Below are 27,857 nucleotides of genomic sequence, written 5' to 3'. Positions count from 1 at the left end.
ATCATCGAAATTCGTCAGGCCGCCACGGACACGCCCTTCAACGAAAACTCAAGATCTTCGCAATTTAACATCGCAAAGGCCTTTAGATTAGGCATACCCAATTTGGTGTTGATCTGAATAAATCTCTAGGAGGAGTTCGTTAAAAATACAAGGCATGCAAATTACAAAAATGATGCAAAATTTGCTCATAAAATTAAAAATAACCGACTTCCTGTTGGGTTTCGGATATTGCTCCAAGAGTCTTTTTTGTAGGTACTGATGCTTTACATATGTGTGCCAATTTTCGTGCATGTACGTGAAACACAGCTCGAGGGCTGTTGATTTTTTTTACGATAGGTGGCGCTGTCGAGCCATTTTGCCACACCCTCTTCTGAAACCTATATCAGACGTAAATATTCACCAGGTCTGACGCGTGTGCAAAGTTTCAGGACTTTTCGAGCATGTTTAGGCCCTCAAAAATGCGATTCATTTTGGAGAAGAAGAAGAAGAAGAATAATTAAAGCTGCAAGCAGCGATGAACGGGCCCTCGCACCCGGGCTCACCGCCAGCGAGTGGCTTTAGTAAAACAGCGAACGGCGAGAAATATGCGTTTAATGTGGTAAATATAAGAGAAATATGTCAAAGACATTTATAGGTGCCAATCTTCCTGCTGCCAGCTGGTGGCACTATGACTATAACTAGATTTTGGCATGTACATTTCTTCAGTCCAGCACTTTTATCAAGCATATGAAATTTGGTGCAGATTGAACATGGAATGTTTGAGTTAATATAACGCATGAGGTGTCCTATTGCCAGCAGGTGGCGCTATGATTATAGTGGAATATTGACCTTCAGATGTGTTCAGGCCAAGACTCTTTTCGAACATGTGAAGTTTGGGGAAGATCGGAAATCTTATGCCTGAGTTACAACAACTTCTATTCCCATTGTGAGACATTGAACTTTGTCATGGCGCCATGGCCACACCCTTTAATGAAAACTCAAGATCTTCACAATTTAACATTGCAAAGGCCTTTAGATTAGACTGACCAAAAAAAATTATAAAGTGTCATAAAATTTCTAGGAGTAGTTCGTTACAGTGTAAAACATGTCACTTCCTGTTGCCAGCAGGTGGCGCTATGGCTATAACTGAATATGGGCATGTAGATATGTTCAGGTCAGGAGTCTTATCAAACATGTGAAGTTTGGGGCAGATTGGACATTGTATGTCTGAGTTATAACAACTTTCTTTCTCATGGCGAAACATCGAAATTTGTATGGCCGCCACAGACACGCCCTTCAACGAAACCTCAAGATCTTCGCAATTTAACATCGCAAAGGCCTTTAGATTACACTTGCAAAGTTTGGTGTTGATCTGAATAAATCTCTAGGAGGAGTTCGTTGAAGTACAACCCCTGAAAATGGCAAAAAAATAACACACAACGCCCAGAGAAAATTCAAAATAACCGACTTCCTGTTGGGATTCGAATTTCGTACCAAGAGACTTTTTTGTAGGTATTGGTGTGTTACATGTGTGTACCGATTTTTGTACATGTACGTGAAACGTAGCTCGAGGCACACTCCGTTGAAGGTGTATAGGTGGGGCTATCGAGGCATTTTGCCACACCCAATGGAATATTGGCCATCAGATGTGTTCAGGCCAGGACTCTTATCAAACATGTGGAGTTTGGGCAAGATTGGACATTTTATGCCTGAGTTACAAACAACTTTTAATTCCCATGGCAAGACATCGAACTTTGTGACGGTGCCATGTACACGCCCTTTAACGGAAACTCAAGATCTTCACAATTTAACATCGCACAGGCCTTTAGAATAGAGTGACTGATAAAAAAAACAATTGATGTCATAAAATTTCTCGGGAGTAGTTTGTTAGAGCGTAAAATATGTCACTTCCTGTTGCCAGTAGGTGGCGCTATGACTATGACTGAATATTGGCATGTCAATCTGTTCAGGTCAGGAGTCTTATCAAACATGTGAAGTTTGGGGCAGATTGGACATTGTATGTCTGAGTTATAGCAACTTCATTTTTCATGGCGAATCATCGAAATTCGTCAGGCCGCCACGGACACGCCCTTCAACGAAAACTCAAGATCTTCGCAATTTAACATCGCAAAGGTCTTTAGATTAGGCATACCAAATTTGGTGTTGATCTGAATAAATCTCTAGGAGGAGTTCGTTAAAATACAAGGCATGCAAATGACAAAAATGATGCAAAATTTGCTCATAAAATTAAAAATAACCGACTTCCTGTTGGGTTTCGGATATTGCTCCAAGAGTCTTTTTTGTAGGTACTGATGCTTTACATATGTGTGCCAATTTTCGTGCATGTACGTGAAACACAGCTCGAGGGCTGTTGATTTTTTTACGGTAGGTGGCGCTGTCGAGCCATTTTGCCACACCCTCTTCTGAAACCTATATCAGACGTAAATTTTCACCAGGTCTGACGCGTGTGCAAAGTTTCAGGACTTTTCGAGCATGTTTAGGCCCTCAAAAATGCGATTCATTTTGGAGAAGAAGAAGAAGAATAATAAATATAGCTGCAAGCAGCGATGGCGGGCCCGAGCCGTCAGCGCAAACGCCACCCCGGTGGCATCAGTCAAAGTGTGCCCAGTGGAGACATACACAATAATCCTCTAGCTCAGGGGTGTCCAACTCTGTTAATGGCGATCGACTGTCCTGCAAAGTTTAGCTCTAACCCTACTCAAACACACCTGAAACAACTAATTAATGTCTTCAGGATCGCTTGAAAATTAAAGGTAGGTGTGACTGATTAGAGTTGGACCTGAACTTTTCAGGACAGTCGATCACCAGGAACAGGATTGGACACACTTAATTTAGCAGTTTGGATTTAAGGGATACAGCAATGAAAGGGTTAATCCAAACTATCAAGCGACACACACAACACAATATATAAAACTTGAGTAACACTTCCAATAAGGTTTCAGTTATTAACATGAATTATATTAAATTACATTAACAACAACTGTATGGCATTTATTAATGTGAGTCTCTCTCTCTGTCTTTCTCACACACTCACTTACACACACACACACACACACGCACACAAAGAAATTATTATTATTATTATTATTATTATTATTGTAAGACTTTTCAATAAGGATTTAGTTTTTAACATTATATAAGTTAACAAGTACATGATTTATATAGCATTTATGGATCTTAGTTAATATTATGTTCAAAATGGATTACTACATTATTAATTAAAATGTATAGTTAATGTACATCAGTTACTATACCATGATTTAACATATTAATTTACTAACTAAAAATTAATAACACAAACAAATGCAGTAAAAATATTTTGTTCATACTTAGCTTGTACTAATGTTAAATACTATATTATTTAACATAAAATTATATATATGAATTAATTTTTTTATTTACAGTTTTATTTTAAGATTAGTTTATGTACTGTGAAATAACATGCACATTAATATTTTTAATGATAGGATTAACTAACATAAAAAAAGATTAATAAAAGATCTGAAAAATAGATTGTTCATTGTTAGTTCATGTTAGTTATTGCATTAACTAATGTAAACCAAAAAGAGCTTATTATAAATTGTTGCCAACACTTTTCATGATCTATAACCAGTGTTAAAAATCCTTTTAATGATCTATAAACATTTGTGAAATGATTATATAAAACTATATTACCAGTCAAATTCATTAAGAATTCATTAAGAATACATATTTTTTTGAAAGATTTTATAAATGATTTAAATGCTCTATACACGTTTCAACAACAATTATTTAAAAGTAATCCTATAGCTCCATCTGGTAGTGGCTATGATTGGTATTACACACTGCACGTTTGGTGTTGCTATCTGAACCAGTCAGAACTGGGCAGACTGGGCATATGCCTACGTAAGGCCAGGTTTACAAGCTCTGTCTGTGATGCGTATTTTTTTCCGAGCCCATGGATCAGAGCCTTCACACTGCAAACTGTAAAAGATGTGAACAGAAAAGGTTAGAAATAAAAAGGTGCGAAAAGAATGAATATCTAGCGCATGAGCACAGAGAGAGTTGTGAGTTCACAAGACACAGTTTGAGCGAGAGGAAGCACGTTTTAAGTGCGCGCATTCTCTCCGGGCTAGAGCATGTATCTGAGCACGCGTGTCTGGTTTTGTGACAAAGCAAAGGAAATCTGCGTGCGAGCAGATAGATTCGCGCTCGCGCATTATTTTAATGTTCTTTCGCGTTACAATAACGCGCTCTCGCTGCTGCTTCTGCACCGCATACACATACTGTATACGCACTGCAGACAGAGTACGTGTGAACTTGTATAATGTATAACAAATCTCTTTCAACACCTGAGACACCGCTACAATGAGCTCTATGACCAATGCATGGCAAAAAAACATGCCTAATAATTCAGCACTCCTGAATATAAGGAGTTTTTCACTTCCAGCCTTCAAGGACAATTATATATCACTCATAAATGATTTAATAACAAATGTATAGTATTTATTAAGATTGATGTGATTTGGAATTGGTAAAATGTGCTTGGAAAAAAATATCACCAGAATATCAATGTGACTAATTATTATGCACTCGGCGAAAAAGCATTTTTAACGATTTTATTTTTCTGTAAGTTTTTTTGGAATATTTTTGCCTGCATTACAGCTTAGTCTTCATCTGTGAGCTGAACTGTTTTACTGTTACATCCATGAGATTGTGTAAATGTCATGTCACAGAATGTCTGTCATAGGTCAGTAGCAAATAAGTTTCAAATTATTTACAGAATAATATATATATATATATATATATATATATATATATATATCCACGTGTATGTATTTTTTAAAAATCTTTTTATGTTGCAATTAACATAATTCTTAACCTAATTATATAAAATAATGTTGTCTGAGCCCTACAAATTGTACTAGGGTTTTTTTTTTTTTGGCCCCAAAACTGACAGAAAAGGATAAGGCCTAAGAGATTTCTTAAGCTGTAATGATGAAAAAATAAAAAAACAACAACACACAATTAATGATTTTTTTTTTTCTTTTTTTTCTACTGGTGATTAAAGAGATGTTAACTCTCTCTCTCTCTCTCTCTCTCTCTCTCTCTCTCTCTCTCTCTCTCTGTCAGGCAGGCAGGCCCTCAAGCACCCCCACCCCCCTCCCTTCACACACTCAGTCACCAACAACAAAGTCAGTCACTCAGTCAGTCACCAACTGCACACACACTCAGTCACCAAACCCCTCCCTTCTCTCACACAGAGAGAGACTGGCCTCAGAGTGAGATCAGATGTCTGACAGTTTTTTAATTTTCTGTTATCCATACAGTGTTGTAAAATCGTGAAACTATGCATATTTCCTCAGAATGACTTGTTCTATGTATGAAAAATGGGTTTGAAGTGTTTGCAAGCTGCAATTTAAAAATACAAGACAATTAATGTTTCCCTTTTTACTGTTATTTCAAAAAATCACCACGGCAAATACCGTTCAAGCTATCCAAAATCCATTCGCAATTTAGGTTCCTCAGTGTTTTGGCATCATGTAGAAAAAGTTTGGTGTGTATACTGTAATTTTCCTCTGAGGAGTATGCATTAATTCACAGCAATATTTTTCCAAAAATCCACATTTAAACCAAAATAGCCGACTTCCTGTTGGTCGTAGCTGATGACTGTAAATTAGAAAGTTGTCCGTCTTGATAAGAACAATTTATGTACTGAGTTTGGTGTCTGTAGTTAAAACTAAGCCCCCCACTTTTGACAAAAGGTGGCGCTATAGAGTGCCCCCTCCACGCCCTATTATGATCTTTTGCCATTGTAAATCTATCATTAATTCTGATATATGTTTTGTGTTTCATGTTATTCTGAGCATGTTATCTGCCTCAAAATCACCAGAACAGAATATTCAAGATTGACACGTTGCCATGGCAACACGATATTAGATATCAATATCTCCACAACATATTTACATCGTCCGTGTTTTGTCATTATTCTGATGAAGTTTGAAGCAAATCGAGTAAAAATAAGATGCTGAATTCAAAGCATTTTGAAAATGACACATTTCCTGCTGCCAGTTGGTGGCGCTATAACTTTGGCTTCTAATAGTGATATCTATGCGATCGGGATCATACAACGAACAAACCCCTGAAGTTTGATTAAAATATGTGGATGTTATTAGGCACTTCCTGTTTCTCATTTCTCGCCCTATTTTCAACGCCTCGCCACGGCCAAACCGTTCGAGATATCAAAAATCCCCTGGCAATTTTTCATCCCCAATGTCTTGAGATCATGTTCACCGATTTTCGTGGCGAATGGGTGGAAATCCTCAGAGAAGTATATCAAATTCCAGAGCATGCACTTTTTAAACAACGCTGAATAGCTCACTTCCTGTTGGGCGGAGCCTATGACATAGAGTGCAAAAGTTGTTCGGCTCAATGAGATCTATAAGTGTACAGAGTTTCATATAAATACATGCGAGTTTGTGTGAGCTATGGTTCAAGATTTCTGACTGTGTTCCAGGGGGCGCCGTAGAGTCCCTGTGCCACGCCGGGGGCCAAGTCTCTGCGGCGTCCTAATGACCGCAGATTCCAATGTGTGTGCCAATTTTCAAGAGTTTTTGAGCACGTTAAGCCCCCCAAAAAGCCCCGTTTAGTCGAAAGAAAAATAAAAAAAATAATAATAATAATCCTTAGAAAATCAATAGGGCCCTGCGCCCATTGGCTCGGGCCCTAATAATAATAATTATAGTCGAAAGAAGATACAATAGGGTCCTCACACCATCGGTGCTCGGGCCCTAATAATAATAATAATAAACGAAGCAATTCCAAGAGGGTCCTCACACCATCGGTGCTCGGGCCCTAATAATAATAATAAATTAAAGCTGCAAGCAGCGATGAACGGGCCCTCGTACCCGGGCTCACCACCACCGGTTGGCTTTTGTAAAACAGCGAACGGAGAGAAATATGCGTTTAATGTGGTAAATATAAGAGGAATATGCCAAAGTCATTTATATGTGCCAATCTTCCTGCTGCCAGCTGGTGGCGCTATGACTATAACTGGATTTTGTCATGTAGATTTCTTCAGTCCAGCACTTTTAACAAGCATATGAATTTAGTGCAGATTGAAAATGGAATGTTTGAGTTAGTATAAAGTATGTTGTGTCCTATTGCCAACAGGTGGCGCTATGATTATAACTGAACATTGGCCTTTAGATATCTTCAGGCCATGACTCTTATCAAATATTTGAAGTTTGGTGCAGATTGGACATTGCATGTTTAAGTTAGTGTAAAAATAAGCCATTTTCTGTTGTCAGCTGGTGGCGCTATGATTATATTGGAATATTGACCTTCAGATGTGTTCAGGCCAAGACTCTTTTCGAACATGTGAAGTTTGGGGAAGATCGGACATCTTATGCCTGAGTTACAACAACTTCTATTCCCATGGCGAGACATCGAACTTTGTGACGGCGCCATGGCCACACCCTTTAATGAAACCTCAAGATGTTCACAATTTAACATTGCAAAGGCCTTTAGATTAGACTGACCAAAAAAAAGTATAAAATGTCATAAAATATCTAGGAGTAGTTTGTTACTGCGTAAAACATGTCACTTCCTGTTGCCAGCAGGTGGCGCTATAGCGATATCTGAATATTGGCATGTAGATATATTCAGGTCAGGAGTCTTCTCAAACATGTGAAGTTTGGGGCAGATTGGACATTGTATGTCTGAGTTATAGCAACTTCCTTTCTCATGGCGAAACATCGAAATTTGTAAGGCCGCCACAGACACGCCCTTAAAACGAAACCTCAAGATCTTCGCAATTTAACATCGCAAAGGCCTTTAGATTACACTGACAAAGTTTGGTGTTGATCTGAATAAATCTCTAGGAGGAGTTCGTTAAAGTACAACCCCTGAAAATGGCAAAAACGACACAAATTTTGCAGAGAAAATTCAAAATAACTGACTTCCTGTTGGGATTCGAATTTCGTACCAAGAGACTTTTTTGTAGGTATTGGTGTGTTGTTACATGTGTGTACCGATTTTTGTACATGTACGTGAAACGTAGCTCGAGGCGCACTCCGTTGAAAATGTATAGGTGGCGCTATCGAGGCATTTTGCCACACCCAATGGAATATTGGCCTTCAGATGTGTTCAGGCCAGGACTCTTATCAAACATGTGAGGTTTGGGCAAGATCGGACATTTTATGCCTGAGTTACAATAACTTTTATTCCCATGGCGAGACATCGAACTTTGTGACGGCGCCATGGATACGCCCTTTAACGAAAACTCAAGATCTTCACAATTTAACATCGCACAGGCCTTTAGAATAGAGTGACTGAAAAAAAAAAATTTGTCATAAAATTTCTCAGGGTAGTTTGTTACAGCGTAAAATATGTCACTTCCTGTTTGCAGTAGGTGGCGCTATGACTATAACTGAATATGGGCATGTCAATCTGTTCAGGTCAGGAGTCTTATCAAACATGTGAAGTTTGGGGCAGATTGGACATTGTATGTCTGAGTTATAGCAACTTCATTTTTCATGGCGAATCATCGAAATTCGTCAGGCCGCCACGGACACGCCCTTCAACGAAAACTCAAGATCTTCGCAATTTAACATCGCAAAGGCCTTTAGATTAGGCATACCAAATTTGGTGTTGATCTGTAAAAATCTCTAGGAGGAGTTCGTTAAAATACAAGGCATGCAAATGACAAAAATGATGCAAAATTTGCTCATAAAAATTAAAAATAACCGACTTCCTGTTGGGTTTCGGATATTGCTCCAAGAGTCTTTTTTGTAGGTACTGATGCTTTACATATGTGTGCCAATTTTCGTGCATGTACGTGAAACACAGCTCGAGGGCTGTTGATTTTTTTACGATAGGTGGCGCTGTCGAGCCATTTTGCCACACCCTCTTCTGAAACCTATATCAGACGTAAATTTTCACCAGGTCTGACGCGTGTGCAAAGTTTCAGGACTTTTCGAGCATGTTTAGGCCCTCAAAAATGCGATTCATTTTGGAAGAAGAGAAGAAGAAGAATAATAATAATAATAATAGAATTTAATAATTAAAGCTGCAAGCAGCGATGAACGGGCCCTCGCACCCGGGCTCACCGCCATCGTGTGGCTTTAGTAAAAAAGGTGAACAGTGAGAAATATGCATTTAAAGTCGTAAATATAAGTGGAATATGTCAAAGTCATTTATATGTGACAATTTTCCTGTTTCCAGCAGGTGGCGCTATCATCATAATGGAATATTGGCCTTCAGATTTGTTCAGGCCAGGACTCTTATCGAACATGTGAAGTTTGGGGAAGATCAAACATTTTATGTCTGAGTTACACCAACTTCTCTTCCTTTGGCGAGACATAAAATTGTGTCACAGCGCCATGGACACGCCCTTTAACAAAAAAACTCAAGATCTCCACAATTCACTATTGCAAAGGCTTTTAGACTAGACTGACCAGAAAAAAATATTGATGTCATAAAATTTCTAGGAGTAGTTCGTTACAGCGTAAAACATGAAACTTCCTGTTGCAAGCAGGTGGCGCTATGACTATAACTGAATATGGGCACGTAGATCTGTTCAGGTCAGAAGTCATATCTAACATGTGAAGTTTGGGGCAGATTGGACATTGTATGTCTGAGTTATAGCAACTTCCTTTTTCATGGCGAAACATCGAAATTTGTCAAGCCGCCATGGACACGCCATTTAACGAAACCTCAAGATCTTCGCAATTTAATATCGCAAAGGGCTTTAGATTACACTGACCAATTTTGGTGTTGATCTGAATAAATCTCTAGGAGGAGTTCGTTAAAGTACAACCCCTGAAAATGGCAAAAAAACAACACCAATTTTTCAGGGAAAATTCAAAATAACTGACTTCCTGTTGGGATTCGGATTTCGTACCAAGAGACTTTTTTGTAGGTATTGGTGTGTTACATGTGTGTACCGATTTTCGTACATGTACGTGAAACATAGCTCGAGGTGCACTCCGTTGAAACTGTATAGGTGGCGCTATCGAGCCATTTTTCCACACCCGATGGAATATTGGCCTTCAGATGTGTTCAGGCCAGGAATCTTATCAAACATGTGAAGTTTGGGGAAGATCGGACATTTTATGCCTGAGTTATAACATCTTTTATTCCCATGGCGAGACATCGAACTTTGTCATGGTGCCATGGACACGCCTTTTAACGAAAACTCAAGATCTTCACAATTTAACATTGCACAGGCCTTTAGATTAGACTGACCACAAAAAAGACATTGATGTCATAAAATTTCTAGGAGTAGTTCGTCGCAGTGTAAAATATGTCACTTCCTGTTGCCAATAGGTGGCGCTATGACTATAACTGAATATTGGCATGTAGATCTGTTCAGGTCAAGAGTCTTATCCAACATGTGAAGTTTGGGGCAGATTGGACATTGTATGTCTGAGTTACAGCAACTTCCTTTTTCATGGCGAAACATCGAAATTTGTCAGGCCGCCATGGACACGCCCTTCAACGAAAACTCAAGATCTTCGCAATTTAACATCGCAAAGGCCTTTAGATTGGGCATACCAAGTTTGGTGTTGATCTGAATAAATCTCTAGGAGGAGTTCGTTAAAGTACAACGCATGGAAATGGCAAAAAAAAACTACACAAAATTTTGTCGATAAAATTAAAAATAACCGACTTCCTGTTGGGTTTTCGGATTTTGTACCCAGAGACTTTTTTGTAGGTATTGATGTTTTACATGTGTGTACCAATTTTCGTACATGTACGTGAAACACAGCTCGAGGCGCACTACGCTGAAAGTGTATAGGTGGCGCTATCGAGCCATTTTGCCACACCCACTTCTGAAACCCATATCAGATGTAAATTTTCGCCAGTTCTGATGCGTGTGCAAAGTTTCGTGACTTTTCGAGCATGTTTAGGCCCTCAAAATTGCGATTCATTTTGGAGAAGAAGAATAATAATAATAATAATAATAAACGAAGCAATTCCAATAGGGTCCTCACACCATCGTATGATATATGGCCCTCCATATTCCAGGGGGCGCTGTAGAGCCCCTGTGCCACGCCCGTGTATCAGTCTCTGCCCGGGCCCTAATGGCCGCAGGTTCCAAGTGTGTGCCAATTTTCAGACTTTTTACGCATGTTAAGGGCCCTAAAGCCCCCGAAACCTTGAAAAAAAATTAGAAGGAATAAATAATAATAATAATAAATAAAAAAATAATCTAAGGAACCTAAGGAAAACAATAGGGCTCTCGCCCTCCAGGCTTGAGCCCTAAAAATAATCCTAAGGAAAACAATAGGGCTCTTCGCCCTCCAGGCTTGAGCCCTAATAAAAAATAATCCTAAGGAAAACAATAGGGCTCTCGCCCTCCAGGCTTGAGCCCTAAAAATTCCATAAGGTTTTGCATTTTTCATGCAATGCCATAGAAGAAAAATTTTTGATCCCCAAGAACCTCTTTTTTTTTTAAATATCCATGGAATCATTGGACAAATTATCTTTATAGTGGAAAAATGTTCTTTAGATTATTAAAGGAAAAATCGGTCTTTAATTAACTGTTTACTGAAAGGTTCTTTGGGGCACCAAAAATGGTTCTTCTGTGGTATTACTGTGAAAACACTTTTGGAATCTTTCATTTTAAGAATGCATGAATTGATATTAAAGCTTCTTCATGGTTGCCAATAAGAAACCTTTATTTTTAAAAGTGTATGGACAACTTGTGTCTAAAAAAAAATCTGATTTCAGGAATTTAAGCTTAAGCCCTTTGATTAAGATTTTAATATCATGAAAAATATCAGTAATTTAGCATACTATTTTATTTAAAACAAACATACAATACTCAAGTGTTGCTCAAGGACACAAGACTTTCTGTATCACACAGGTTTGAACCTGAAGACTTTTGGTTTCCTGCCCAGATCTTTAATTACCAAGAGACATTTTTGTCCACAACAGTGCACTTACTGAATGTTGAGCTCATGGCCCTTGACTGTCCCTCTCTCTGGTAATGAACTCAGGGATTTAGAGATCACTTTCAGTTGTTGCTTCCTCTCCTGAAGTTCCTTGTTATGCAGGAAATCAGTGGAAGCGGAGAGAGGGAGTCCATCCCTGACCCGGACCACAAAGGCAAACAGGATCAGTGACATGCTCCTCGTGGGTCTCTATGAGAACACATCCTAAACACAAAACACAAAGAAGATACTGATGATTATTATGAAATAGCAATTACAGCACTTGTTATAAAGCATGTCTGACAAGAAGGATGGAGAAAAGGGAAGCTATTTTCAAAAGTATATCTGCAGCTGTGGATGCAATCTAAACTATAATGCAACATTAAAAAGTTGTAAATGTTGTATTATTAATAAACATTACTAATACAACATTTACTACAACATTCATTATTAAAGCTTTATCTGTAAATATTGTTTAACTGATCTGGGCTCACATGAACTAACAATGAACAGTTATATTTTTTATTAACTAATGTTAACAATTATAAACGATTAAATAGTGTAGACTATCAAATACTGTAACCTAATAGATCTTACTAAGTGTTACCGCCTAATTTTACTTATTTATTTTTTTTTACACTATCTTCTACACTACTTATAAGAAAACTTATGTAGACACTTTTTTAAAAATACGTTTATACAGGCAAAATTCAAAATGTCTAAAAAATTATACATTTATAAATTTGTTAATCAAAGCTTGTTACTGGTAGTGACAAGTTTGGATGTCTGTGCAATCTAAAGACCAATATTACTACCTTCTATATTACAATATATGCATATTAAAAATAGATATAGCATATTACAATACTGTTCAGCATGTTTCATTTAAAATTAATTTTGTTTAGCAAACCAAATACCCACGACTGCAATCTATTTTAAACGCTAAGATGTTGCATTAATTTTAAAGATTTTTAATAGTAAAAAAGATTCCACCACTGGGTTTTGGTAATGTACGATATTCTAACCATTGGTTCCAATTACACTGATCACATTCGCCAAGTTTGGATATAATGTATCATTAAATGTGGACTGGATTTCATTTATTCTGCTAGCAGGTGCAGATGCGCTTTACCATCCCTTACCTTACAGCAGCTCAGTAATACATTTACGCTGAGTATGTGAGACAGTGAATTTAAAATGCGCAGGAGTATAACAACTATGTTTAAAAAATGTCTCAAGATGATTAATGCAGAGTTATTTATGACTTAATGAAATTAAGAAGCAACCAGAAGCTTTTTGTTCGTCTCTGTGAATTATGGGAAACAGGAGCGTCAACAGCAGCCGCTACTTCAAAATAAAAGTCCTTACGTTGAGTTAGTTTCAAGCATAGACTGTGGTTTCAGGATGTCAAATGCTGGGTTATTCCATAGACTGTTCAATTTACAGACAGGATAGACATAAATTAATAATAATTATTAAAATAATTACAGAAAAAAACTCAAACGTTCTTTACATTCGTCAAAAATTATAGCATGAATAATATTAACTTATATAAATCATTTTCGATATTCTCAGGACAGAAGGAACAAGCATTTTTTGTAATTTGTAATGCTGATGGTTTCCGACAGACGGCGGCTGTGCGGCATCTCAGTACTTAGAGAAACGGCGTTGCCATGTCCTCTTTTTATAAGCGGCTTATTGAATAAATAAAAATAAAAAACTAATCTCGTGCGTTGCGATTTTTAGGATTATTTACAGAATACAGTCAAGCTGGGGAGGAAAGATACGTGGTGATATTTCTATCCCGCTACCCTTTCACCTCACCCGCAACAAAACTAGCTTGCTCGATTCTCATGAGAGATCTGGCAACACGATGAGAGCTAACGTTACAGCGGATAGCAGAGAGAGAGCGGGTTTAGTTACTTAAAAGCTTTTGGTCCTTTAACAATATACACAGGTAAGTCTAATGCAATGAAACGATACGTTTGTATCAGTACACGAATAGGATTGTATCTGAGTCATACGAATTTTTTTATTTAATAAATTGCCCGTGAAGATTCCTTTCCGGGTTCTTATAAAACGTTACCAGCTAACGTTAGCTTTAATGATAAACAATGTTAGCCGACTTTTGCCCCAAAACAGAACATTTAATCACAGTATTTACAGTTATTAATATATTTTAATACTCTTAAGTAGAAAAATTTTTTTTTCCTTTTTTTGTTCAGTCGTGATGTGTTGTTAGTTACCCGTGCATCTGTTTAGCAGTTGGCTAACAGTCTCAACGAACACCTCATTCACATTCTCTGTGGTTCAACAGTGGTTCAATTTAAGTTCATTAATTGCAATCACAATCATACTTCATTTGATCTTTCGTAGGAGGTTACGTGGTTTTGATTTTAGGCTCAGCACATTTATTTGAACCCCTGCATTACTGCTACAGTCATACTGGAGTACATGAATGTGGTGTTGTGTTTGTGTTATGTAGTGCAATCAGAAATCTAAAGTATGCCTGGTCTATATTGCGTAACCTGTCTGAGAATGGATTATAACTGCAGAAGTTTGTAGATATAATGAGTGCTCTAACCCCGTGTAAGGCTGTTGAGCATTAAGTCTATGCTCATTGAAAATAATTGTGCAACCCATGGATTTAAATCTGCAGAACGTCATGAAACTGAACGCTGTTGAATATCCGTGAATGCATTAGCAGATGTTTTGTTGTGAACAAGACTGCAATAAGTGAACTTTCAAGATTGATTTAAAGTTATCAGGTTAACTTATAATCAATCTTAAAATTTCACTTTACAAGTAAGCTATTCTAGTTCAGTTGGGACCGGGAGTGTCTCTCTCTTGTATTCAAAAATGTTTTCCAGATCTAACACATGGAAATGTCCTCTTTCTCCTCCTGTGACATTCACTCTGACATTTGCCATTTCCCCAAGCAGACAGCCTGTGTTAGCAATCAGAGGACTGATAAACAGAGTTATTTTGATATGGGAAAGCAGCTGGCACAACGTCTTCCACAGTTGTAACATAATATGTGCCATAAGAAAGTTCAATAACTTCATTCCCTTCTTGTAATTTGAGATGTGTTTATCTGATGGCAAGTCGTTCCTCTGCTCAGCTAAAAGACTTAGTGTCCGTGTTTCAAGGAAAAGTAAGTCAGGGCTGTTTGATGTGGTGTGAAAATTTACTCAACCTCAGGCCACCCAAGATGTACGCAAGTTTGCGTCCTCATCAGATCAGATTTGGTGAAGTTTGGCATTACATCACGTGCTCACCAGTGGTTCCTTTGCAGTGAATGGGTGCCGTCAGAATGAAAGTGCAAACAGTTGATAAAAACATCACAATAATCCACATGACTCCAGTCCATCAGTTAATGGCTTGAGATGTTGGCAATAAACAAGTCCAAGATGTTTTTTAACTTCAAATTATTGCTTCTGGCTAACATTGAGTCCTCTATACATTATATTGGTTTCTGTTTGAATCAGGAGAGAAGTATGCACAGATCAAGCACGGTTTACAAGCAAAAACAGTTCTAGACAAATACATGACAAAAGTGGATGGATTTTCACTGGAGGATGCACTATTATGTTGTCTGGAAGTGACAGTTTAAAGTTCAAGGGCCTTTATGATGGATTAGTTTTTTGTAGAAATGCAGCTTTTCACTTCACAAGTTGGTAATTGATGGACTGGAGTTTTGTGGATTATTGTGATGTTTCATCAGCTGTTTGGACTCTAATTCTGATGGAAACCATTCACTGTAAAGGATCCATTAGTGAGCAAGATGCTGAATTTTTCCTAACCTGTTCTAATGAAGAAACAAACTCATCTACATCATGGATGGCTTGAGGATTAGTACATTTTCAGCAAATTTAAATTTTTGGGTGAACTGTTCTTTGAAAGTTTACCCTTTTTCAATGCATGTTATTGATTTTATTATGAGCGATTCATCCTTGCTTATGTTTTTTTTTTTTTTTTTACCCTGAAATACCTAATCAAAATCTTGCTACAGATTTCTCTCGTGACACATACAGGACTTTTCCAGTCATTAAGTCTGTTTTATCGCTGCCCTTGCAAGCTCTTGTTCATCTACCTCCATTTTTTTTTTTTTTTTTTGTTTTGGAGTTTGTAGCTAATCAAAAGATAAAATGTTGTTTGTCTATAAACACAGCCCAAAGATAGCACACATCTGGTTTAACCAGGGTTCCTAGTTTAGGATGACAGCACACATCACAGCAACAATGTCTCATTCATCACACTAGGAAGGTGTCCAACAGCAGACCCAGTGACAGACAGAGCACTGCTCAAAAAAAGGGGGTGGAAGTTGAGGTTGGAGGGGCATGCATAGAGATTTGCATTTCATTGGTTAAGCGAAACACCAATCTCAGTGTCTGACTTTCTGTTCACTTTTTGTTCATAAGACCTGGAGAGAAACAGTATCTTGGAAGACATCTGAAATGGAATGTATTTCTTTCTGGTGTTGGTGATTTAGGAATACAAGATCTTACAGTCTTTTGCTGTGATTTTACACTACAGGAAGCTCACTCTTTACAATATGGGGGTGAAAGATCGCCCTCAGTGCTATTTTGATGTGGAAATCAACCGAGAACCAGGTAAGATGTGACAGTGATTTTTATGTGGTTGTTCTGAAATAGTCTTGTGTGAAGGTCAAATTGTTAAAAGTAGAAGTTTTGATAGAAAAATGCTTCAAATGTTTGCTTTTAAATTACTATTTAAGTATGTTTGGCTTTCTATGGTTTCAAAATCACTTTACCATCTATGAAAATCATGTTTAGTAATGCAAAAAGTAGTCTATAACGGGTTCAGATGTGTGATCTTCATCGTAGAATGTGGTATAATCTGAAATTATCAAATTGTGAAGTTTTATTAAAAGGTGCATTTTTAAGACAGTTTTAAACATCTAATAGCGAAAGTGAAACATTATATGTGTTTGTTTTGTAAAGCACTTTGGTAATGGCAGTTCAAATACCTGTGGCAGTGTGTGAGAAGCTGTTGTGGCAGTCCACACCCTGACCTGCAGAGCTCTTTTAATGAACCACAGATGTAGTGTGCACTAAATAACGTTTGGGTTTCACCTCAGTCTACCACTAATTATGTGTTTTTAAGAGAAATATCTGCGTCATAAAACCAAGACCTCTTATTTAGTGATTTTACCCCCATTATTTTACAAAGCAAATGTTTTAACACCCTGTTTATATTCCTGTTATCGCTTATAAATGAAATGGATAAAACTAGCTTCATGTACTATGCAAAAATGCACTTAAATTTGAGTGCTTTTGTATTTGAATATGAAGGAGCTGTTGTCATTTGCCACGCTTAAGTCAGCCTGAAAGTTATAGCCTATAAGTTAAATTACAAAAGTCACACTAATCTAATTATGGCTTTCTTTAAGCAAGCTTAAACCTTACACACAAAACATACAGGTGCCTTACTATGCAAAAGCACACCTAAATTTGAATGCGCCTGTATTTGAATATGAAGGAATGTTTTCGTTTGCCGCACTGAGGTTAATCTGAAAGTTACAGCTTATTAGTTGAATTGCCGTAGTCACACTAATCTAATAATAACTCTTTATCAGCAAGCTTAAAACTTATAGAGGACATAGAGGTGTAAGATTTCTGATCCATGAGTATAATGATTTCTTTTGCTTTCTTCCAGTTGGTCGAATTGTCTTTCAACTGTTCTCCGATATTTGTCCCAAGACAAGCAAAAATTTTCTTTGCCTGTGCACTGGTACGTATACTTGACATGAGGTGTTTTATCATGGTACAGCAAGATAGTAGATCTACACTTTGTCTTTAAACCTGTAAAGAACTCCTGTAACTAAAATTATATTACTTTGCAAACGCACTCAAAGAAACTTTTAATATAGTCAACCTTGAATCTTTTAGGGATTTTATCTAAAATAAACTATAGAAACCTGATATAGGTTTTTTAATTGCTCTTTTATACCATGTCACCCTGTTAATCGCAATGAAAATAGCCAAGGAAGCTGGCATGGCATTAAAGCGCCAACCAACCTTTATATAATACCCATTCATGTCCACATATACAAGCATAAGCTTATAGGGTAATAGCACAAAAATAAACCTAGAGGTGACTAAATCCTGGCTGTATAATGACAAGTGCAGGTGTTTTGCTGACAGCACTGAAGAATGAAACAAAGCTGTATTTACAGCCTGTTCCTAGAAGACAAAAGCTGCATTAGTCTGCATTGTGAATGTTTGGTCATAAATTACAGTTAGCAATGCTTTGGGCCAATGCAGGGATCTTTTTTTCTCACCAGCTGAGATTGAAATGAGAGACACATGCCTTCAGCTGACTGTTGTATCGAATATATACCAATCCCCAGGGCACCCACACCATCACCCACCCGTATTCATTTCAGTTTTATTGGCATCTCTTCCATGCTGATCAGATAGGATTAACCTTTTGCTGTCTGTGTAACTGTAGACTTCAGGACTGAGTCTAGTAGTTCAATTCAGAATACAGTACTTTACAGTATTAGTATCTACATTTTTAACAACTTAGTCTATGAAATCTTGTTTTTTGGTTTGGTTTATGGCTGATACATACTAGGTCTGTTGTATACAAGTAATCACAAATGGTGTGTTTCTTTGGTTCACTTGCAGGTGAGAAAGGCAGTGGCAAAACTACAGGAAAAAAATTATGCTATAAAGGCTCAACTTTCCATCGAGTGGTAAAGAACTTCATGATCCAGGGGGGTGATTTCACCGAGGGTATGTGCAGTTGTACTCATTGATTCAGATATGAGGAGATATAAATATCTGTGTGTTTACGCCATTACTTGTTATATTCAATTGCCTGTTCTTGTGAGTGAATGTGCTTTTGTTTGCTCAGGCAATGGAAGAGGAGGAGAATCTATATATGGTGGTTTCTTTGAAGGTAAGCCATTTTTAGATATGTTCTGTTCTTTATAAAGCACTGAGTAACCTTAATTTGAGTGTTTAAACAACTTTTGCATGCCTTTTGAATGGCCGTCTCAGTTCTGTGCATGAATTACCAGTCATTGTTTTTATCTCGCTGTAGCTGTGAATCTTGACTCTTGTTTTATTCCTGTGATCTTATAATGATCTTCTATTTGGGTCAGCATGGAGAATAAGGGCTATTTATTTATTTAAAGGTCCAGTCTTCTTGCCTAAAATTTTCAACGTATTCTTTTATTTATAGAGATTGTGGTCTTTTGCAAAATGAGAAGGTAAGAGATGTACACAGTGCAGTAACACAATGTAGACTAAACATTCTCCAATCCCTTGTGAACCATGCCAAAAACGTTCACGCTGCACAGAGTGCTCATGGATATATGGACCATGAAATTGATTTGGTTAACTGACTTCTCTTTCTTTTTCTTTTTTTATGTTTTGTTTTGTTTCTTTTTTCATTTCCAGGATGGGTTGACATAAAATACAATACTCTTGAACATAATCCAACCTTTAAAAGGGTTTTTGATCAAACCTGATCAAAGATTTTGATGTAAACAGTAGTTGTTTTAATAGAAAATCACTCGCTTTTACACTAAAGAGCACGAGAAACACTCAAGAGTTCAGAAGCAGCATAGAAGCATCACTGATATCAGGTGTTCATGAACATCTCTTTGCCTGCTCCTGTCCTTCTCCATAACAACTTTTTGAAGCAGTCGACAAGCACTCAGTGTCCTTTTTTCTTCGTATCTCTCTTCAACAGATGAGAACTTTACTCTCAAACATGATAAAGCCTTCCTCTTGTCAATGGCCAACCGTGGCAAAGACACAAATGGGTCCCAGTTCTTTATGTAAGTACTATTTACTCTGGTATAAGACAGAGAGAGGGTGTATGTGTAAAAACAGAAACAACCATTCATCACCAGATCTATTGCTTACCATTTAATATGACTTACTGGGCACTATTAAATGACACATGCAATACGTATAAATTATTTATTCCCCCAGTGTTCAGATCAGTCATAGCCTTTATAATAATATGCGCTTGAAAGCCTGTATCTGTTTTAAGATACTTACTCATACTTATGTCACTCACAATTTGTTGACACATCAGTACAATAGCGCTAGTGATTTTCAGTAGTAAAGCAAGATGGTGAAGATGGAACATTTTATTTGTTCTGTCTACTTCTTTATTGGTTTAGTAAAACCATCATCTCAGCTTCCCCCTTTGCCGTTCACACTCTCTCTAATCTCTTCAATCTCTTTACCACATTTATATTTATTTTCGAGACTTTACATAGTCTACATGTTCATGTGGGATGCTGGTGCATTTTCATCTCCCTTTTCCCTTGTCAATGTGCATTTAGAAATATTTTATAATCAGAAAGCAGTCCTTTTTTGCCTACAAATGTATTACAATTTTTCTCTTGCCGTTTTTGTGTAAAATTTGCAGAAACTCTAGCATCCTGCTCTACCAAGGTAAAGTGTCTCTCCAAGGCTGTGCTTCTCTCTCCTGACTGTGTATTTCTGGTTGCTTTTAGCTAGCACTGGCTTCTTATTTATCATTAAATAATTTTCACCTAAAAAAATCTGTTCTCCCAGCACAGAGAACCTTGAAGTCTTTATTAATGTATTTCAAGTTTAGAATCACAGGACATATTTTCCTGCCACGGACACACTGATTTCCAATTAAAGTTGTCCTTATAGTACTTTTAAACAGGTTTAATTGGTTTTGTCAGAATAATGTTGGCAGATGTTGGACCTGTTCCTGTTCATCAGTAGAATTTATTCATCCAGCCAATGTTATTCTGCAAGCACTGCTGGTTTTAAATTCCTCAGTGTTTGAATTGATGCATAGAAATTTCTTCTTGATGACAGATTGAATGCTTTTTTGACTAAATTTATTTCCTTTTATCTCCCCCCTCCACACATGTCCCTGTTGGATGACCTGGACTCGTTTACCTGACAACAGAACTACTAAGACAGCGCCTCATCTAGATGGGTAATTATTCAGTGGCTTTGTTTAACCATTTAAGTATGTTATATATCCGTTCAAACAATACTGTAGGAGCAAATAATTTAAAAATAAAAAGTTAATTCGTCATTTTATTTATTATAAGAGAATTTGGATGTAAGCTTTTTCCCTAAATCCCTGTAACTGTAAGGATTGTTGGTCTAATTTAGAGTGCATGTGGTCTTCGGGCTGGTCATCTCTGGCTTTGAGGTCATAAAGAAAATTGAAGGGCTGAAGACCGACTCAGCCAGCAGACCCTATGCTGACGTCAGAGTGATTGACTGTGGACAGCTGATTACAAAGTCTGCTAACGATGGTAAGCTTGTTCTTGAGTGCGAGATATAAACCAGGAATTTTGGCTGCACTCTTTCCACCTATCACTATGCTGTTTGAACTTGTCTTTACCTAATGGAGAATATTTTTTAATCTCTGATGTCGGATGACAGAGCAAGCTTATATAATTCATACACTAGACAGTTAAATGCGTAGTTCATAGAATAAGTGCGTAGTGTGGTGCATCATTTGGGACACAGCTAGTGTTGTTTGTTTTATTTTCTGCCATGCACACAAAGCTCCATTTCAAAATAAATATACACGCTCTTTGCATTGATAATGTAGTCATAAATAAAGAGAATTAATAAATTACATTCTGTGGTGATGTTCAGTACATTTTCAGACGTTTTGAAGTTTGTTGTATTTCTGTAGTTCTTCAAGGCAAAAGGAGGAAAGCATTCCATTCTGAGGATGACTCTCAGAGTTCTTCGGAGTCTTCATCTCAGTATTCCTTCTCTAATGGAGAGTCTGAAAAAAATTATGCATCTCGAAAGAGGAAAAGCAACTCAAAGAGTAAGCACTCAAAGAGAAAAAGAAGAGAGACAAAGAAGGACAGAGAGACAGTTAAAACAGCAGGACATGAAAGGTAAATGATTGTAACCAGTGCGTTTTCCTCTTATGCAATTTTATTTGTAATTCAGCCAATGATCTAAAGCAATAACACATTTGGTGTTAGCCTGTACTGACACTTTTAAGTTATATCACAGTCAAGGTAAAAATAGTATACTGATAAACTTTTCAAATCCAAAGGTGTCACCAAGGAATCATTTAGAAATCTGAGCTGATTATAAAATAGTTTTGTTCATGCTTTTTTTATGGTTGGCATTTGTTTTTTAGTTGTATAATATAAATATTCTGCCTACTCTTTTCCCGATTCATAGTCATGCTGAGGGAGAGATGGCAGAGGAAGATGATGGTGAGGCTGAGCAGAATGTGAAAAGAGAGAAGCCTGTGGTTCGATTAGAAGAGATCCCACCTGTGCCAGAGAACCGCTTCCTGCTCCGCAGAGACATGCCTACCCAGGAGGAGATAGTAAAAACGTTTGTGTCTTTTGTATAATTCAACAGATGTTCCTCTTTTCACTTAAACATCACAAGAGTCTTTCCTATGCATTCCCAGTTATTAGATAACTGACATTTTCTAAAAATTCTAAACTTAAAGTGTTACTATAGAACCAAAAGTGATTCATGTTTTAGTAACATTTGTCTTTGCTTAAAAACGAATCATTCAAATTCATGGCTCAGCTTTAATGTGTATTGTATGTATATTAAACCAAAGAGGTAAAGTCTTAAAACTGATACTTTTTTCCCCCAATAGGGCTGTGCAGGACACAGTTGTCGCACCAAATGACACAAAACCAACTGTCACAAAATCTGGACGCAAGATCAAAGGCCGTGGTACTATGGTATGACAACCGTGAATTATATGTATACCACCTACAGAAAAAAAACAAGCCACATAGTGATTTTAAATAAAGTACAGCAGACAAAATTTTACAAACCCAAAATATCAGAGATATATCAAATCTATATTAGCATCTTTAATAATTATAATAATAATTTAATTCTAATGATTTGATTTAATGACTTGTTAGAAAGTGCTTGATGGAATGATAGTTTGATTGGTTTGCCATCCATGAAGGGTTGTTGTTTTTTATTCCCTCTGCAGAGGTATCATACACCACCCCGGTCAAAGTCCCGATCGGAGTCTGAAGGGGAACGGGGGAGCAGTGAGACTCCTCCACACTGGAAAGAGGAAATGCAGAGGAGCAAGGCTTACCAGCCCCCCAGTGTGGAGAAATGGAGTAAAGGAGAAAGGTTTGCTCTTACACCATTTGAAAACGGTGCAATGATCAGTGTGATATTCAGAATTATTGTACGTGCCAAGCTAATATTGGTAGTTTATTTCTGGTTTATATTAAAAGGTTTATATTAAAGTTTATTTGGGTTAAGATTTGCTTTCAGAAATATGTTTAAAGTTGTGAAAAACATAGTTGGAACATAGATTTTGATTTTGTATTTAAAATATTGTTCAAACAGATGGGATGACAGAAGTGACACCCCAAGGTCTAGGTCAAGATCAGAAGAGCGTTCCTTAAGTGAGGTTTCTGTATATTCCAGCCACCATCGATCTAAAAAAGAAAAAAAGAAAACCAAACGCAAGAAGAAAAGTAAGAAACGAAAGCACTCAAAGAAACATAAAAAGAACAAGACCAAGGAGGCCTCCCAGTCTGAGGATGAGATGTCTGGGTCCTCAGGCAAGAGGTCGAAACACTCAAGCCGTGCAGAGAGGAGACATTCTCGATCACGCTCTCATTCTTACTCTCGCTCATCGTCGCGCCACTCCCACAGATCGTATAGATCAGGATCAGAAAAAAGACGTAACTTATCAAGCTCTTCTAGAGAATCACGATCTTATTCGAGGTCCAGGAGCAGATCTTATTCCAGAAGTCGGTCAAGGTCTGATAAGCGGGTTCGGTCATCCAAGAGGTCAAGTCATAGTCAATCAGGACGGTCTGTTACACATTCTAGGTCACTGTCTCGTTCTCGATCCAAATACAGGACAAGGTCAAGAACCAGATCAAACTCTAGGTATAGTTCAGAAACCCCACCACGTTCCAGGAAAAGAAATGAGTTGAGATCCCCTCGAAAGTCAAAGCCTACAGAGGGCAGTATTTCCAAATTGGACAAGGCTGTCCCTAAATCAGTTCAAGGTGAAGAATCTAAAGCCCAATCAGCAGCATCTTCAGAGAGTGTCTCTGTGTTGCCTTTGAGTGACAGTCCACCTCCTTCTCGATGGAAACCAGGCCAAAAACCCTGGAAACCCTCTTATGTCCGCATTCAAGAAATCAATGTAAAATCAGCCCCAGCTTCAAATGCACTAATCAGCCCATCATCAAATGTACCTCTAGAGGCAATGTCTTCTCTAAAGCCAGACATGGCTGCTAGTCAAAGGAACCCCAGCAGCAGTAACAATAATGTTCCTGATAGGCTTCTGCAAAGAAGTTTGTCCAGGAGCAGTTCACCTACTCGATCACAAAGTAGCAGCAAATCACAGAGTCAGTACGACAGCAGATCTTCCTCTTGCAGTAGGTCAGAGTCGTATAATTCATACAAAGGAAGAATCACTGAAAAAAAGAGAAAACATTGTAGATCTCACATAAATAGCCAAAAGAGGGTCAAGCATGCACATCATGGTAGTGACCATAAAGATTCATCTCCCTCCTCAGAGAACATGTCAGACAATCCATACAGTGCTATCCATGCACAGAATGATTCCTTGGTACAGAGAAACACACTGAAAGGCACAAATCCCAATCAAAGGAAAGGACCATTAGTGGACAACAGTAATGCATCTGGATGGGAAAGTGAAGAAGAGAACTCAAGTAAGACTAATACTGCTCTGGAACACAACCAACTCCCTATTAGTGATGAGGGACTTACTGAAATGAAAAAGAGACAGATTTTGTCTCGTTGCTGGGAGTCTGAGAGTGACTCTGAAATGCCAGACAAAAAGGTAGTTAGTGATGCCAAACATGTGTCTGAAAAAGAGGAGGGAGAGGCTAGTTCAGAATCAGAGTATGAATACCCTTTATGGACCTCTAACAAGTCAAACCAAGGTGCAGAAATGTCTAATGAATTAAAAGGTAATGAGGAGCTGTCTGCAGACACAAAAACTTCAAAGCACAAGAACAAGAAAGCCAAGCGGAAGCACAAGCACAAGAGGAGGAACTCTTCCAAGTCAGGATCTCGCAGATCCAAGGCCAAGAAATCCAAAAAGAACCAAAAGCCGAAAGAGACATTTCACTGGCAGCCTCCACTGGAGTTTGGTGATGAAGGTGAGGAGGATGAATCAGTCACTCAAGCAAAACAATTTCACATAGCAAATCCTGAAGCTGTCAATGATGGAGCAAAAAGGCGTATAAAAGCTGGAAAGATCAAGAACCAAGTCTCAGAAAATAAGGATGAGGATCAAGGGAATGTCGATTCATCACAAGATATGTTTTCAGTAGAGTCTTCTAAAGGCATTGATGAGAATGGGAAGTTGACTGAAAGCCAGAAATCAAAGCTAAATAGCAATACTGAAAGAAGTCCAGATCAAACCCATCTTGAGATCTATACCAATCTTTCAGACACTAACTTGGCAAGTAGCAAACCAAGAGACCCAAATAAAGTTGATATATGTCCTCCAGAGGCCATTCCAGAAGCTAAGCAACCAGGTGCCAAAGCGATTGGATTTTCCCCTCTAAAAAGTATTCGAAATAATGGTAGTGCACTTGTTCCAACTCAAATAGAAAGAGGAAACTCTGTAACTATAGGATCTGTTTTACCTCAAGCCAGTCAGCCAGAGGAATCTGTACCTGGTGACACTTCTCTCTCAGCAGTTGAAAATAAATGGAAACCTTTGACAGGCATGACTGTTGTGCATGCTATTACTACAAAACCTTTGATTATGAAAAGAAATAAAATGCAAGATCAACAGGAGGGAAAGGCCCAGGGTCTCAAGATTGAGATCAAGAGCAAGAGTAGAGTCCGTCCAGGATCCTTGTTTGACGAGGTACGAAAGACAGCTCGGTTAAATCAGAGACCCAGAAATCAAGACAGCTCAAGTGAAGAAGACTCTATTCCAGCAACAGGAGAAAGGGCTGGATCCCACTCTCGGAATAAGTCAAGGTCTGTGTCCAGTCACAGGTCCCACCGTAGAAGTAGGTCTCATTCATATAGCCACTCCAGGAGCAGGTCCAGAAGCTACACCTACTCTTCCAGGTTTGTTACAGCAGACAATGTTTTGACTTTGTATGTCCAATCGTCCATTCGTCAATTTTGCATGTTTTAATTGTTTATACAGGAGCTACAGTAGAAGTAGAAGCAGGAGTAGATACAGCAGAGGACACTCTCGTTCTCGAAGTAGCACCTACCGAAGTTCCCGTAGGTAAGTACTGAAAGATATTTATCTTTGATATATGTCTAATGGGGATTAAAATGTTTTTAATGAAGATGCCACTGTGATTTTGTTGTAGCCTTACAGACAGTAGAAGTCATTCTAGAAGTCGCCACAGAGGTCGCCACAGATCAAGGTGAGCATGGAGCCAAAATGATTAATGCATTTTGATTGCAACCAACCTAGTGTTGCTTAATTATTCTTAATTATGTCTTTTGTTCGTGGAAATACAGGACTGACTCTTACGATAGTTATTCTAGCCGTAGCCGCAGTCGTAGCAGGAGAAGAGGGCATCGGAGAAGTGAGAGCTCTGACCGCAGGTCCAGGTACATCATAAATAAATCCATGTATTATTAAAACTGTCTGGTTTGAATTTGATAATGTGCCTCACTGAAGCTAATTCTCTGATGTGTGTCTTCACGTTCAGGTCATATCGCTCTTACAGTCGCAGTTCCTCCAGGAGGCGAAGTCGTAGCCGAAGCAGCCGATACAGTTGAGCTGCACTGATGTAGCATTAAGCCTCCCTATACTCCTTCAAATGGTTTTCTGAACGAATGGCTCAGTTTAAGTTTGACATATGTACCTTGATGTACACTGTATTATCATTTAATGTGTAATTCACATACATTCTGCTGTATTTTTCCAAATGAGTCTATATATGAATGTACATTTGAAACAAAATTAGACTCTGCTTTATTCTGATACACTTTTTTAGTATTCCTAAGAAATGGAGCATAGTAACAGGTTATCTATCAACAGCCACTTACCTCAGTCTTTTGAACATGAAATTCTGTGAAATGTAAATGTCATGTTTTGACATGGCATGCAGTTTTATTAAACAAATCAATGGTAGACATGGATGGAAAATGTTTAGTTTTGGCCAAATGAATGTTTTTTGGTTGCCCTCGATGCATTTTTTAATTTGTACATAAAAACAATATGTCTTGCTGAATGTATCTAGTGCTGCTTATTGATACACCATTTAAATATAACAAACGAATCTTGCCAACTGTTAATAAAACTACATTTGTTTGTGAAATCCTACATCTTCTGTATAATGTGTATTTTGTGAAATGTGTTCTTCCTACTTTACGTTTCAGTGACTCCTCCAAATATACACAAAATTGAGTATGATGCATTAGAATGTGGATAAAAGTCCACCTCAAAGATGTTTGTACAGTAAGTATTGACCACTACAAGCATGTCTGCTTTTTGAGTTAGTCCTGGGGATACTGTACATCCGAAATTGCTGGGATACACTAGGATCAGAATTGACAACCACTGCACTGATACGACTGCATCCAAATGTACTTTCAGTGTCTAAATTATTATTTAGTATAAACTGCATGCATTTCTAGATGTACTACACATTCTAGCAATCTTCAAAATACAGTTTAACAACAAAGAGCAATTTTATTGGTATCTAAAGTACTTAAAAGGATACTCCACCCCAAAATTATTTTTTTTCATTAATCACTTACCCCCATGTCGTTCCAAACCCATAAATGCTTCCTTCGTCTTCGGAACACAATTTAAGATATTTAAAGTTTAAATTAAATTTAAGAAAACCAGGAGACTTGTGACAGTCCCATAGACTGCCAAGTAAAATACACTGTCAAGGTCCAGATATGTATGAAAGACATCGTCAGAATAGTTCATCTTCCATCATAAGAGCTCATGTCACTTTGC

The 27,857-nt window shown here is 37.8% G+C and overlaps 2 protein-coding genes across 5 annotated transcripts in view; one reads left to right on the top strand and one right to left on the bottom strand.

Moving 5' to 3' along the window:
• Positions 1–13,272, bottom strand: part of LOC109082430 (vesicle-trafficking protein SEC22c-like) — a 166,843-nt gene extending 153,571 nt beyond the window's left edge. Inside the window, exons 1-2 of the mRNA XM_042752478.1 lie at positions 13,061–13,272; positions 11,932–12,143 (exon numbers count right to left, since the gene is read on the bottom strand). Coding sequence (XP_042608412.1) covers positions 11,932–12,113 — 182 coding nt within the window. The 5' untranslated portion in view covers positions 12,114–12,143; positions 13,061–13,272. The remainder of the gene's footprint in view (positions 1–11,931; positions 12,144–13,060) is intronic.
• Positions 13,273–13,728: 456 nt separating this feature from the next.
• nktr (natural killer cell triggering receptor) lies at positions 13,729–27,212 on the top strand. Of its 4 annotated transcripts, none has more exons than XM_042752474.1 (17): positions 13,729–13,875; positions 16,455–16,531; positions 17,598–17,672; positions 18,572–18,679; positions 18,801–18,845; positions 19,644–19,731; positions 20,853–20,882; positions 21,065–21,210; positions 21,600–21,813; positions 22,109–22,267; positions 22,545–22,632; positions 22,896–23,044; positions 23,267–25,993; positions 26,076–26,159; positions 26,248–26,304; positions 26,402–26,494; positions 26,596–27,212. In XM_042752474.1, exons 2-17 carry the CDS (start codon positions 16,474–16,476, stop codon positions 26,663–26,665), a joined length of 4,191 nt encoding a protein of 1,396 aa, XP_042608408.1. In that variant the 5' UTR covers positions 13,729–13,875; positions 16,455–16,473; the 3' UTR covers positions 26,666–27,212. The 4 variants fall into 4 exon arrangements, with proteins under 4 accessions (XP_042608408.1, XP_042608409.1, XP_042608411.1 ...); XM_042752475.1 differs by having other exon boundaries at positions 13,739–13,875; positions 16,411–16,531; XM_042752477.1 differs by lacking the exons at positions 13,729–13,875; positions 16,455–16,531; positions 17,598–17,672 and adding an exon at positions 19,131–19,158 and having other exon boundaries at positions 18,614–18,679.
• The last annotated feature ends 645 nt before the right edge of the window (positions 27,213–27,857 follow it).

Source organism: Cyprinus carpio, chromosome B24 (assembly GCF_018340385.1).
Source record: "Cyprinus carpio isolate SPL01 chromosome B24, ASM1834038v1, whole genome shotgun sequence".
In the NCBI taxonomy this organism is placed as follows: domain Eukaryota; kingdom Metazoa; phylum Chordata; class Actinopteri; order Cypriniformes; family Cyprinidae; genus Cyprinus; species Cyprinus carpio.
The sequence above is the reverse complement of the archived record's forward strand: the minus strand, read 5'-3'. Positions and strand labels throughout refer to the sequence as shown.